Genomic DNA, 14,711 nt, shown 5'->3' with positions numbered 1-14,711 from the left:
CTTTCTTTCTTTCTTTCTTTCTTTCTTTCTTTCTTTCTTTCTTTCTTTCTTCTTTTTTCTGAAATAAAACACTGCTGGGAATTTAAACCCCTTATGTGTCCTTCCAAACCTCAACCTTGCATTTCTCTCTTCAGGGGTCACCGGTATCATAGTATTTAAATTTCTCGTTTTCATGGTTGTTTTCATTTTGTGACCTATCAGCGGATCGTGAACTATGCAATTGTGTCACACATAACTTTCTACAACTTGGCTTTTTCCAATCAATGATTTTTTTAAATGTTGTTTTAGATTTTTTAACTTATTTTGTCTGTGTGAATGTTTGATCTGCATATATGTTTGGGCCTGGTGCCCTCTGAGGCCAGAGGAGGGCATTGGAGCCCCTGGAACTGGTGTTATGCTGGTTATGAGTTACCATGGGGGCACTGGGAATTGAACCCAGGCCTCTGCAAGAACCACCAGAGCTTTTAACCGCTGAGCCATCTGTCCAGCGCCTTGATTTTTTTTTTATAAAATAGTGTTTTTAATTGAGACATGATGATGATTTTACACATTGATGGGATGTGCTCAGATGTGTGTGTGTGTGCTCAACTAACAGTGATCTCATTGAGGTAACTGAAATGTCCATCACCTCAAACATCTGTGATTTCCGTTTCCTTAGGGATACTTAGATCTTCCATTCCTTGTTGAAATATACAATTCATTATTACCAATCATAATTACTCTACCATACCACATAGGATATTAAAAATTATTATTTTCTCCCAACTGCTTGTAACCAACCAGTGATACTTTCAGAAACTTTTTGTTAGTGGACATTTTCTTTCTATTTATCTGTTTGTTTATTTGTTTTGGTTTTTTGAGGCAGGGTTTCTCCGTGTAGCCTTAGCTGTCCAACTCACTTTGTAGACCAGGCTGGCCTAGAACTCACAGAGATCCTCCTGCCTCTGCCTCCCAAGTGCTGGGATTAAAGGTGTGCGCCACCACTGCCCGGCTAATGGAAATTTTCAAACAAGCAAAAGTGGATCGATGTGTTTCAGCGAACATCCATTGCTCATCAACTAGCTCCAGCAAAGGCCGTTTGTACAGCCCACACCTTCCCATAGCCACCATTTTGCAGCAAATGCTAGTTCTTCAGCTGTAAGTGTTTCCGCATGTATCTCTAAAGGATGAGAGTTTAAAAAAAACATAACCCACACCCCAGCATCAAAGACAAACAAGCACAAAAACAAAAATGCTGGGTGTGGAAATACATACTTTTAATTCCAGCGCTCAGGAGACAGAGGCAAGAAGATCTTCGAGTTTGTTTCTAGCCTGGTCTACATAGAAAGTTCTAATTCGGCCAAGGATACCTAGTGAGACTCTGTTTCAAAAAGGGGGCTAGAGAGATGACTCAGCAGTTAAGAGCACTGGCTGCTCTTCCAGAGGACCCCAGTTCGACTCCCAGCCCTCCTATGGCGTCTCACAACTGTCTATACCAGGGGGTCTCCCGCCCTCTTCTGGCCTGCTTAGACACTGCACCCATATGGTTCACAGACAGACATATATGCAGGTAAAACACCCATACACATAAAATGAAAGTAAAAAAATAAAATACACGAAAAAAAAAATCATAACCACAATGCCATTGTCACGCCAGTTATGTTATTCTTAGAGCGAATAGAGCGATTATGTATACCTAGTTGATATTAAAGTGTCCCCAGTTACTTCAGTGATGTTCTGTGTGCACTTGATTGATTCTTTTCTATTATTTTGAGGTTTTAATATAATTGCATTATTCCCCTGTTTGTCTTCCAACCCTCCCATATCCCCCCCTGCTCTCTTTCAAGTTCATGACCTTGTTTTTCATTGTTATTACATGCTTATACGTGTATGTATGTATATTCAGTACTGCTCAGTCTGTATAGTGTCGTTGTCTGTATGTTTTCGGAGCTGACCGGTTGGTTCTTCCCAAGGAGAGACAGTTCCTCCCATCGTCAGCCTTCCTCAGCTACCTGAGGTTCTTCATGTGGCTTTGGGCCACGTGGGTTTTCCTGTCCACTTTGTCATATCTATAGTTCTTCTGTTGCATTTTATTGGTTTTGGTCAAGGTCCAAACTAGTTTTCCCACCCCACACCTTACATTTCCTAAGTATCTTAGACATTATCCTAAGCAAAATAAGGCCAGACTCAAAAGAGGACACACTCTGTGACAGGGCCTAGGTTTGAAACCAGGTAAGACTAGTCTTTGCTGATAAAAATGATAATATTACCTCAGTGGTTGGGGACACATGCTGACTGCATAAAACTTGAGCACATTTTTAATATTTAGTAATCAGAGCTGTGCATAAAGCGGTGGCTGTCAACCTTCCTAGGGCTGCGACCTTTTAATGCAGCTCCTCAAGTTGTGGTGACCCCAGCCATAAGATCACTGTGCTGCTACTTCATAGCTGTAATGTTGTGCTGGCATGAAACATAATGCAGATATCCACTTTGTGGCCACCGAAGGGCTGAGACCCATAGGTTGAGGCGTAAAGAGCTGGACTTTGTTAAGAGTGTCTTTGGGTGTCTCCATGATTATTCTGTGAGTCTTTCTTAGGAACTGTGTTAATGTCTTATTTATTTATTTATTTTTTAGTCAGTCTCTCACTATCTACTCCCAACTAGCTCAAATTCAAGATCTTCCTCTCTCTGCCTCCCAAGTTTCAGGACTGCCCTGCCAACATCAAACTCTTGATTCTTTATAGTGTTCAGACTAATACATTAAAATGTCAGCAGCCTCCAAAAATGGCCGTTTTGGGGTCATCATGAACTCATGTGCGGTGGAGGTCACATTGTCCTCTGGAGAGATGCTTGCTGGCAAACTCTGTGCTTCTGGCTCCCACTGGAGCAGGCGATGGAGTCTGGCTTGACCCTGTCCCCTGACTCACCCCTCTTCTCAGCAGCACTGTGATGGCAGATGCTGAGCAAAGGCTAAACAGTGCCCTGCAGGGGGTTAGTGCCTGGCAGCCCCGCCCCTCAGCCCCAAGGGTGCTTTATTCTGGCTGTCTGGGGCCCAGCCGCCCTCTGGGTTCTACATTTCGAAAGAACAGGGTCTGGCTTTCTTATCTTGCCTCTGGCATAGTTCCTGGCCCATCAGTGGCTCTTGGACCGTTCTTGCTAAACAGGACCACGGTTGCCTTAGGAGACAAAGTTCTTCCCAGAGCAGTCCCCAACGCTAGCTCGGCCTGGAGTCACCTAGAGATAGTTTGCAAAGTGTTCAATTCACTAAGGGCCACGGTGGACATGTTTTTGATCTGAACCTCCAGGGTGGAAGCCTGGTGGGCACGATTCTACCACGCAGCTGGCATTAGAAGCCTCGGGTCCTGCTGGGCAACCGTTGAACACCTGGGGCATTGCCCATACAAACCCAGGAGAACAGTCCCCGTTTCTGGCTGTGGTTCGCCTGCCCTGGCGTCCAGGCGTCCAGGCGTCCAGGCCAGAGGTCTTGGGCTGAGATGGCCGAATTGGCCCCTGGGAGCCAGCCGTTCAGTGATCCACGCCCACTGGCCTCTCAGTTTGAAGAGATCCACGAGGTGATTGCCCGGTACAAGACGCTGGTCAGCATGCACCACGACCTCATGCAGTCGGCCCAAGAGGGCCAGGAGAAGATCGAGCGCGCCAAGGCGCGGCTGGCCCGCTACATGGAGGAGAAGGACGACGAGATCCTGCAGCACAACAACGAGCTGGCGAGACTGCAGATGCGCTTCGACCGGGCCCGCAGCGACGTCATCTTCTGGGTGAGCGGCAGGCCTGGCGGAGGCCTGGGTGGGGGCGGGGGCGGGGGTCCAGGTTACAGGAGCTCTGCATGCGTGCACGCGTGCATACAGACCCCCAGGGGAGACAGAGACGGAAGGAGAGAGGGGACGGGAGGGCCGTCTCTTACGCGCTCCCACGACTCTCTCTAGGAATCTCGCTGGGCGCACATCCAGAACACGGCGGCCAAGAAGACCCTCCTGCTGGGCACCATTAAGATGGCGACGCTGAACCTCTTCCAGATGGTGAGCAAGCAGCTGAAGGAGACCACTCCGGTGTCCCTGGAGGACACGCACAAACAACTGGACATGGTAGGAGGAGGACGCGGAGCTGGGGCCGGCAGGGAGGCAGCGTCAGGGAGGCCTGAGTCGGCGGAGCTGGGGCCCTCAGATATTCACAGCGTCAGGATCACCCAGCGCGGGGATGGGGATGGCTGGGCCGGCGCAGAGCCCCTGACTCCATAATTTGCATATCCAGCATCTCCCCAGGCTGCGCCACCAGTTAGGGTCCCGCACACACGCAATGCGACCCACTGCGGAGCACCCGAAGCCCTTGCTGGTTTCACACCACGGGTCAACAGTGGGGACCTACCGTTGAACTCATTGGTTATACAGAACGGCCTCGCCGGCCAGAAGAACCCCAGCGGAGTCTCGCTGGGCTTGGCTTGTCCATCGAGGCTGCTCTGTGGTTCGAGGCGGGCTGTGCGGCGCTGAGCCTGGCTGCTGCCTTCTCTATGCTGCGCATAGGTACAGAGCAAAGCTGCGTGCCTTCCCCGTGCGCACCGTCCCCAGAAGCTCACCGCCTCCATCCTTCAGTTGGTGTTCAGAAATAGGTTTCAGCCGCTCAGGTTTCCCAGGGAAACCCACCACGGCTAGGGCTCGGAAGCTGGATCCTCAGGCCTGTGCAGCAAGCACTTTTACCAGCCCCTCCGGTCCTTGAAATCGCAGGGTTGGTTAAAATGCCAGAAGGCTCCTTTGTGGGGAGAGATGCACTGATGGACACTTGGGCAAATCCCTTTACTCTCTGGCTCTGTGACAGGAGGGCTGTGCTGTCTCTCTCCGCTGCTCCTTCTGCTCTGACAGGACAGCAAGGAGCCCCTGCTGTGGTGAATGACATTGCGTGCCTGTGGGGGGGGCTACGTGAACAGAGACATGAGTGCCGTCATGGTGCTGTGTTACCCGGCTTCTGAGATCCCCTGGCGTGCTCAGCTCTCTTCCTTTAGATCTCCTGAGAAGGAGGCCCTGGGAAGTGATGACCCGCCTCTCACAGGCCCCAACCTGTGCATTCCCTGCCCTGCTCCAAGCTTCCAATCCGTCTACTCCAAATCCTGAGCTCTCCAAATCCACGAGGATTTTCACAAGTTCTCTTTCTCCAAATGAAATTTCCAGAAGCACACCTGGAAAGGAAAACCAAGCCCAGATTTCCCTTGCCAGGAACATCTCAAAGGTTCTCCTAAACTATCTGTCTTCATTCCTACAGAATATTAGCTCCTTGACAGAAATTCAAATGGGCAAGCAGCTGACAAAAACGGATAAATAAAGACCTGGGAAAGTACAAGTGAAGCGAGGGGTTGGACACTCGTTCTGCCCTGAGCTGAGGGTCACCTTTTAAAGATGAGAAACCAGGCTGGGCACGCAGCGGCTAGGTGTGACAGCACACGCCCAGCAGGCACATGGCCCTCCTGGCTTCCATCCCCGGGATTAGTTATTTCCACAGAGCTGTTGTGTGTGGAACCCAGCTGGGCCTTCCGGGCCTCCAAATCTATCCAGTGTCACTCTGACCACAGAGGCTTTAAAAACAAAAGCCAGTAAAGAGAATTTAAACTTGCCTTGAGGACCCCAGAGCCTGTCATGGTGAGCATCGGGCCTGGCTTCCCTCAAGCAAGCACTCGATGTTGTCTGAGGGCTTAGAGTGTGACCACCTCTAAGGAGGTCCCAACTCCAACCTTACCCTGGTTCTAGTTTGCTGTTAATGTGTAAGCCTGAACCATCCCCCACAGGCTAGCATTCTGCTCCCCCTGCCCCCCAGCACTGGTGTGGGAGTTTGAAACCCTTAACAGCAGAGCCCGCCTGGCAGAAGAGGGTCACCAGGTGCAGGCCTTCGAAGGTGACAGCAGATCCACCTGTTCCCGTCACGCTCCGGTCACGCTCCGGTCACTCACTGTGCTCCCTGGTTCCCCCTCCACCCCCTGGTCCACCCCACCCCCCAGCTTCTTCTGTGGTGGACTGGAAGCTCTGGAAGCAAACACCCCCCAGAGTCGCTTCTGTCAAGCACTCAGAGCATAGCGGGCAGGAAAGTAACCAGCACCCTTTGAACCAACCAGCCTGCTTTGAAGGTCAGCTAGGGACCTGTGAATTGAAGAGACACAGCTGCCTCCGGAAGTCAAGAATGGGAGCCACGGACTCCTTCCAAGGAGATGCCCCACCTTGGGACCCGGGGAGTGTTTGCTGGGTGAGATCAATGTTGTCTCCCTGTCTTGCTAGATCCAGCAGTTTATACAAGACCTGTCGGATATCTGGTCAGAAGTAAAGAAGAAGGAGCAGCAGCTGGTCCGCGTGTAAGGAAGCGCTGTGCTGCTCGAATGTTCCGAGACACCGAGAGAGAAAGGGAAGAGGAAGGTCCCGATGAGCTCGTGGCCCAGCCCCTAGTCCAGCCGTTGCAGAACCATGGCTTCCCGATGCCGCACCCTTTGTTGCCTTCCCCTCCGGCCTCAGTCCACCCCAGCCCTTAAAAGCATTAAATGTTATAAGAAGTCGGCTCCGCCGCTCCCTCTCCTTTTGAAAACCAGTTCACAGAGAAGAGCCAACGAACAAGGGGAGAGGCACACAAGCATGCCGTCTAAGAGCCGGGCACTCGGGAGGCTGGAGAGGCGGGCACCATGCCTTTGATGTGGGGGTATCTCTTGGGCTTCAGACTTCAACATACGGAAGCGTTTGGGTGGGCAACAGGGCTGCAGGCTGAGCACAGCCCGGGGCCCTTTCTCTCTTCTAGCACGCAAGAAGAAAATGGCTACCTTGTACCTCGTCAGGGTACAGGCTCCCGGGAAACTAGGAAGGCAGCTTCCCTAGGCAGCATTTCATAGGTGAAATGTGTACCCCCAAACCTCCCGTGTACTTCCTGTGTACCCCAAAACACGGAAACACAGTACAGTGTCTCCGGGGCAGGAACAGCCTGCGGGCTGCCCGGAGGCTAGCAAGAGACTACCAATGCGCCGAAAGGACAGCCTTGACTCACAGAAGCACCTTAGCAGGCTGAAATGATTGTTCAGACCAGTAAAAACCAAACCAAATAGGGGCCTCGGGTGACATTTCCAAACTGCCGGCCGCAGAGACCCCGAGTGAGAACAAGTGCCTCATGGACGCTGCCCTTGTGAAAAGGCCACAAGGCTTCTGGCACGCCCAGCAAGACACTTGTTCCAAGATGCTGGCTGCAGGGCCACAGGGGAGGGTTACATTCAAGTGTACTGCCCTGAGCTCAGCTCTAGAAGGCCTTTCACTTCCTAGCTAGCGTGCTTTTCATGTCCAGGCCGGGACCTTCCCTAAGTCCCCACAGGGGAGGCCACGCTGCAGCCCTCGCTTGTCAGACACGTGTGTCCTGTAGTTCCAGCTCAGAGGCTCAAGAGATCTGAAGCTCCGATCTAAAAGCCAGAAACCTAGACAAGGCCTCTGCACGAGCCTGTTGCTTGTCCAAACCTGGTGCTGTGGCCGGCGGCCACGGCCTCTGCTACCTGGGACACACTGCCCAGAGGATCACCTAGAGGCAGGAGTTTGAAACCAGCTAAGACAATATAGCAAGACGCATTAAGAAGAAACTTTGGGGAGCTGAGGTCAGCAGGTAGGAACACTTGCCAAGGGCACGTCCATACCCGAGTTCAAATCTCCAGCACCCAGGCACAAAGCCAGAAACGGCGTACTCCCTGTTAACATTGTGCTGTGTTGGGGCAGAGGTGAGGCTCACTGGGGCCTGCTGGCCACCAGCCTAGCCGTGGGCTCAGGGAGAGACCCCGAGTATTGGTCACTTTTCTGTTGCCATCATAAAACACCACGATCAAAGGCACCTTAAGGAAGAAAGGGCTGGGATTATGGTTGCAGAGGGAGAGGAGTCCACCGTGGCTGGGAGGCAGCAGAGCAGGAAGCTGAGAGATCTCATCTTTCACCCCAAGCCAGATGCAGAGAGGCAGCTGGAAGCAAGGCAGGGAATTAAGCTCTCAAAGCCTGTCACACTAGGCCTTCCTTCTACAGTGCCTGCCCCATACCCTCCCTGAAGGGTTTCACCAACTGTTTAAGTGCCTGAGCTGAGTTCTCATTCAAACCACCACACCCTGTCTCAGGAGGGTAAGGTGGAGAGTGATGGAGCAGGGCAATTAATGTTTTCCACTGGCCTCTGTGCGAGTGCTCGTGTGTACACACACACACACACACACACACACACACACACACACACACACGAACTATTGTTTCATAATCCCGAGAGATGGCTCAACAGTTGAGAGCACTGGCTGCTCTTCCGGACGACCCAGGTACAGTTTCCAGCAACTGCAGGGTAGCTCACAACTTTTTGTTTTATTTTATTTATTTACTTTTTGTTTTGTTTTGAGCCAAGATTTCTCCGAGTAGCCCTGGCTGTCCTGGACTCCCTCTGTACACCAGACAGGCCCCCGAACTCATGGAGATCCGCTGCCTCTGCCTCCCTGAGCGCTGGGATCGCAGGCGTGCGCCACCTCACCCGGCTTCACAGCTGTTTGTAACTCCAGCTCCAGGGAGTTACAAACAGCAGCTCTCCCAGCCTCTGCAGGCACCGGGCACACGCATAGTGACAGACATACATGCTGCCAAAGCACATAAAACAATGTTTGGGGGTTTTAGTTGTTTGCTTGTTTTTCCAGACAGGGTCTCTCTATGTAGCCCTGGCTGTCCTAGAACTCACTCTGTAGACCAGGCTGGCCTCAGACTCCTAGAGATCCGCTCTCCTCTGCCTCCCGAGTGCTGGGCTTAAAGGCGCGCGCCAGTACGCCTGGCCACAGAAGGTGATTTTAAAGACGTGTAATGGTCAAATGCTTGCTAGTACCCGAGCTTCATTCATCTGTCATCATCCATCAGCTCATGACACCGTAGCAACTAGCATTCAGCCAGATGAGGACACTAATACAAGACGAAATATCACTTGGTCAAAACACTTGGGCCAGGTGTGGTGCACATCTTTAGTCCAGCCCCGGGAGGCAGAGGCAAAGCCAGCCTGAGCACAGCCTGGTTCAAGGCCAGCCTGGTCTACATGGTGAGACCTCCCCCAACCCCCGCTTTAGAAACAGAACCAAAACATGGGATCGTAAGTGTTTCAGGCTTTTCCAGACTGTAATGCTCTCATATATAGACTGAGTCATCATAGGGAGGGACCCCAGCACGCTTGGCCTAAACACTAAATTCACTTGTTTTATGCTATGCCTTGCACACACTCTGAAGATGATTTTATTCAATATACATATATTTGGTCTTTCTAGACAGGGTTTCTCTGTGTAGCCCTGGCTGTCCTGGACTTGATTTGTAGACCAGGCTGACCTTGGACTCACAGAGATCCACCTGCCTCTGCCTGGGATCAAGGGCATGCACCACCACGGCAATTTTCATACTTTTGTGTGCTCGGTTCACACCAAGCCAGGTGTGAAATTTCACACTTACACCATCACATCTGTGCTCAAAGAGGTGTACGTTCTGAAGCATTTCAGATTCTGAAACACACACACACACACACACACACACACACACACACAAAGAAGTAAAAATGTGATAAAGAATTCGTTTAGGAGGCTGGATGACCCAACAGTGAAAAGCACTTGCTGCTCTCCCAGAGGACCCAGGTTCTATTCCAAGCACCCACACGGAGGCTCACAACCTCCAGTTCCGGGGGATACAGCACGCTCTTCTGGCCTCCAGAGGTACTGCACACACACGGTGCACAGACCTACAAGCAAAAACTCACTCTCATAAAAAATAAAGGAAGAAAATTGGGACTGGAGTGATGGCTCAGTGGGTGAGAGCACTGGCTGCTCTTACAGAGGACCTGGGTTCGATTCCCAGCACCCCCACAGCAGCTCACCAGAGCCTGTAACTCCAGTTCCAGGAGACCTGACACCTTCACACAGACATGCACATACCAATGCACATCAAGTAAAAAATAAATTATATGAAAAAGAATCAACTTAAAATCTCTAATTACTGAGAGTGTCTACATCTGGCCTCCACACAAATAATGCACACACACACACACACGGAAAGTTGGAAAGATCACTAACAAGATGGAAATCTCGTGGCTTCTACCCTGAGGACAGACAGAAGTCTATGTCACTCCTTGTCGCCTCGGAACTGGGTGATAAGAGTGCCCTGCAGAAGCTCAGTCCCTGGTCACAGAACTGAGCACACACCCTGGCCCAGGGTAGGAGGAGGATCTGTGAGATGAGGGAGACTTGCACACCCATCACAGAGGCAAGTTCACAGAGCGGCGAGAACACACCCAGTCACGGCACAGCTGCGTCTCCTCAGGCCCCCCAAATCGCCCATGGGAGGCTGCCCATGACCCGCCCTCACAGGACACACCAGGAGAAGGAATTCTGGGTAGAGGAGCCGACAAGCCTCCACTGACTCCACAACTGAGGAAAGGGAGGCTTTCCTTTTTGAGAGAGTAAAGCTGGCCCCGTCTAAGCAAACCTTTTTCTGGAACAGGTTAAAGGCCAGGGGGATGTCAGCCCCAGCGTGGGTTCAGGCAGGGAAGCACAGAGGGGGTGTGGATCATGGCTGGCCATGGCTGTGGAGTGGGGGACATGTCTCTGAAACAGCTGGGTCCCGGGGGGCAGGAGAAAGGGAGGCAGACAGTTCAACTCCCAGACACACAGCACCCTCCGCCCCCTGTCAGCCTCCTGCCGCCCCTGGGAGGTGGTGTTTGAGAGGCTCAGGCTGTTAGTGCTGGTGGGCTGGGCCCCTCAGTCCCGCCCCCACCCCCACCTCAGTGCCAGCAGCCAGAGTGCCCCTGCCTCCCTCCTTCCACTCCACAGCCCTCGCAGAGCCACGTGTCTGGCTGAGTGAAGCCGGGAATCAGGAAGGTCACACTTGGAATGCCTGTGATCACACGAAGCTCGTCTTAACCCTTGCACATCCACACTTGCATGTGCCTCATTCTGGGATTGTTGCATTCTTCAGCTTGATAATAGCCAGTCCTGGGGCAGGGTGAATTCCATGGGGTCCAGGCAGATTTCTGGAAGATGAGAGAAGCCACAGACTCATAAACTTATTCCCAAACCTACAGAAGAAGGAGAGACAACCCGGAAGGTTCAGAGGCCTTGGAGACTCAGGCAAAATGGCTTTCCCATGGCCAGGAGAGGGAGGAACGGCCCCCCTAACCCCCCATGCCACCGCCCCGGCTTCACCAACCCTTCTCAGATCCTCCGCACTGCTACCCGGGACCCAGCGTCCAGGCTTCCCAGCTGAAATGGGCTCAGGCTCCCAGACGGATGACATTTCGGTCCAAGAAGAAGTTAAGAGGCTGATTGGAGATTTCCCAGCAAGAAAAGACATGAGCTCATTAGAGCAGAAGGAACCGATTGGTTCCAGAGACCACCGGTTCTCATCAGCCAGGGCAGGAAGCAGAGCTGGGCATGTGTGAAGGCCAAGGAGCGGAAGCCCTTCCGAGGTTCATGCTCTGCCACAGGGCACCCTAGCCCGGGGCAAACTCCGTTAGGCTTTCCTCGGGAGCAGGAGTAGTGGAGAAAGGGAACGGGGAGGGTCCACGGGAGCTCAGCCTCCCGGCAGCCTGGTGGACATGTACCCCGTGCCCCGCACATGGCGATCACAGGCCGGGAGGTGACCTTGGATCTCGGGGGGGGGGGGGAGCAGGGGAGTCCCAAGGGTCCCGGTGTCTATGGGATTATCCCTTACTCTCAGCTCTCTCACGCTTTGCCGCTGGCTTCTGGTCAGGTGAGTGGACTCCACACTCATTTCACGTTGTCACGTGACAACTGGTTGCTCAGAAAGCTGGGGATGTTTTTGCGCTTCTGGGCTTTTGATCCTTGGGATATATTCTGGGATCTTCCGTCTGCGCGAGCGGAGGGCCGAGGACACACAGAACCGGAGGAGAACGGCGCCCAGCCCCACCCCCGACCCCCACCCCCACCACCCAGCATCTCTTCTGGAAGAAAAGAGCTGTGACGCAAGCCAGGCCAGGCTTGGCTTCCTTGGCTTTCTCTCTGTAACGGCCAAGAATCCCCTCTGCTTTAACCCTTGAAAGGAAGAAGCAGAGACTGCGGGCGCAGGGGACAAGCCCAGAGCCATCCAGGGTATGACGTCATCCCAGGGAGTGGGACCGGAAGTAGCCCCTTTAAGATTTTTTTTTTTTAATGAGGAAAGACCAGCGTCTGGGAGCACCCACCAGGATGACAGCCAGCTGCACCGTGATGCGAAACCGATTCCATTAGCTCTGAAGCCTGCAGAACGGATTGCTGGAACCATACCGTTCTAAACCATACCGTTCTAAACCATACCGTACCTCAGCATCTCACAGGAGTGGGTCTGGAGTCCATGTGACTGGACTGGGGTCCTACTCAGTTACTCCTGTAAGACAAAACCAAAGCGTTGGCCAGCTGAGCGCTCATCTGGAACTGGGGGGCAGGGGGGAAGGACACTTCCTCGCTCTTTCAGGCTGTTGACAAAATGCTGTCTCCCCAGCTGCGGGTCTGAGGTCCCATTTCCTGGCTGGCTGTCAGCCAGGCGCTGCTCGCTGCTCCCAGAGGCCAACCGCATTCCTCCTCTCATGGCCCCCTTCATCTTCAAAGCAAGGGCAGCACATGGAGTCCTTGCTGGGCTTTGAGTGTGGCTCTTCTGGCACCAGGCAGGGCAGCTACCCCCTGAGGCACTCCTGTGGTTAGATCAGGCACACCCAGATAAACTCCCCATCGCACATAAATGAGACTACCACCGTGGGCCACGGTCCTGGAGGCCAGCCTCCCATTCTCCCTACCACGCTCATCAAGGAAGGGGTCAGGCAGGATGCAGTTCCTACCCCATGTCCATAAACCCAGCACCAGGGAGGCCGAGGCAGAGGGATCGTGAGTTCAAGGCCAGCGTGGGCTACACGGTGAGATACTGTCTCAGGAAGAGGACGAGTAGGGAAGACGAAGGGAGGGAAATGGTCAAGGAAAGTCAAAATAGCTGGAAGTGGGAGATGGGGGTGATAAGGGTGTAAGTAATTAAAGAGGAGATGTGTTGAAAGCCTTTAACTGGGCCTCACGTGGTCCTCCATACCCACTAATAACCCCCCCAGTCAGTCCCCAGCCTCAGAAAAGTATTCATGTTTTCCCTTTCTACAGTTTTGCCTCTTCTGGATGTACCATCCACCTAGATTCACCCAGTGCCCGGTCTTTTTGTGTTGACTTAGAGTAATATTTTTACCTGTGATAATGATACATGATGTACCACGTACCTCTACATCAATGCTTCTTACTACATTTTAGATAATGTATGTCTATGACCGTTTTGCCTGTGTATATGTCTGTGGGCCATGTGGGTACCTGGTACCCAAGGGTGTCAAAAGAGGGCTTTCTATCCCTAGAACTGGAGTTCTGAACAGTTGTGAGCTGCCGTGTGGGTACTGAAAACAGACCCTGGGTCCTCTCTGCAAAGCAACCAATGCTCTCAAGCCAGCAGTCATCTCCCTGGGCCTCACCATCCCCTTTATGACTGAAACAACAATAATTCATCATATGGACTATTATGCTTCATTAATTCAATGATAGGTTGGTGGACATTCAGGTTGCTTCAACTTTAAGGCTATTGCGAATAAGGAAGCTGTATACATTTTTGCAGGGGCATATTTTTATTTCTGTTGGGTGTGCAAATGCTGGAGTAGGTGATAGCTCTGTTGTTTGCCTTTCAAGGTTTTTGAGGAACATTTTCATTTCAGAGGTTAACAGCAAAATGGTTTTAAAAAGTTTAAAAAGCCACCTTGGCAGGAAGTGGAAGAAAGATTGGGATTTATGAGGCAATGATTAAGGACAGGTCAAATGGATGAATATGAGACTCAATCATAGGCCTCCCGGACTCTAAGGAAAAATACACAGATCATGAGTGAGAGCGATATCACAACCCATAATTCAGTGTTAGAGGGAAAAAGTCACACCCACCCCTCAATGCAACATCCCCCAGCTTTACCCCCGGCTGTCAGAGCCCTCTGTCCACCAACCCTGAGCTGACCCAGGGCCTCCTGGGCACCACACAGAAGGCAAAGCCAAAGGGACAAGTTGGTAAACAGCTGATACAGTTTGTGTGCCCTGGAGCCGATGGCCTCTTTACAAGAGTAATCTAGACAGATGGTCGTAACAAGCCAAACAGCTAAGTCACCAGGCATTTCCAGCACACGGGCTTCAGGCAGTGCTCACACCATGGGGTCCGGGAGGGGGAGAAGAACCCAGAACTGACAAGTCTTTCTGCGGGAGTCACCGTGAAATGTTTAGGAAGAGATTTGAATGAGTAAATTACTTTTAGCCAGACAACGGTGAGAAGGAGAAGAGAGTGAAGGTGTCTTAAAAAAAAGAAAAGGGCCCCAGGTCTGAATGGGTTGGGAGGGGTGCTACCTCACGTTGGCCAAAAAGCAAACAAGGAAGACACACCATAGCCCCCAAAATCCTCTTCAAGGATGTTAGTCAGGGCCACACTGTTTTGTACTCCTCTACTAACTTGTCTAGATTCTTGTTCTCCCTTCCCTCGTAGCCGATTCTGTGTACAAACCCCAGGCGAACAGACCTCTCCCCTTCCCAACCTGCCTTACACAAATTGAAGATAGCCCGGCTGCAGGCACATTCTGTGGATCACCCATCAGTCCTGCCCCACCCCCTCTCACCTGAGATGTAGGAAGCAGAGCTGGAGAGACCCCTTCCTAGCATCCATATAACGGCTCAC

The 14,711-nt window shown here is 52.1% G+C and overlaps 1 protein-coding gene and 1 long non-coding RNA gene across 3 annotated transcripts in view; one reads left to right on the top strand and one right to left on the bottom strand.

Moving 5' to 3' along the window:
- The window catches only part of Ccdc42 (coiled-coil domain containing 42), an 11,805-nt gene extending 5,283 nt beyond the window's left edge, over nt 1–6,522 (top strand). Inside the window, exons 5-7 of one of the 2 annotated variants that reach the window (XM_055594298.1) lie at nt 3,534–3,755; nt 3,924–4,082; nt 6,255–6,522. In XM_055594298.1, the coding sequence (XP_055450273.1) occupies nt 3,534–3,755; nt 3,924–4,082; nt 6,255–6,332 (459 nt within the window). In that variant the 3' untranslated portion in view covers nt 6,333–6,522. Of the gene's footprint in view, nt 1–3,533; nt 3,756–3,923; nt 4,308–6,254 lie in introns of those variants that run through there. The other variant, XM_055594297.1, reaches the window with a different exon arrangement.
- A 4,322-nt stretch (nt 6,523–10,844) lies between these two features.
- LOC129666731 (uncharacterized) lies at nt 10,845–11,848 on the bottom strand. The gene is made up of 3 exons (XR_008718649.1): nt 11,697–11,848; nt 11,193–11,304; nt 10,845–11,016 (listed from the first exon to the last, which is right to left on the bottom strand). It is a non-coding gene; the product is annotated as an uncharacterized LOC129666731 (long non-coding RNA).
- Between the last annotated feature and the right edge of the window lie 2,863 nt (nt 11,849–14,711).

This window comes from Psammomys obesus, unplaced genomic scaffold (assembly GCF_907164565.1).
Source record: "Psammomys obesus unplaced genomic scaffold, mPsaObe1.curated_primary_1811, whole genome shotgun sequence".
NCBI classification, from domain to species: domain Eukaryota; kingdom Metazoa; phylum Chordata; class Mammalia; order Rodentia; family Muridae; genus Psammomys; species Psammomys obesus.
The sequence above is the reverse complement of the archived record's forward strand: the minus strand, read 5'-3'. Positions and strand labels throughout refer to the sequence as shown.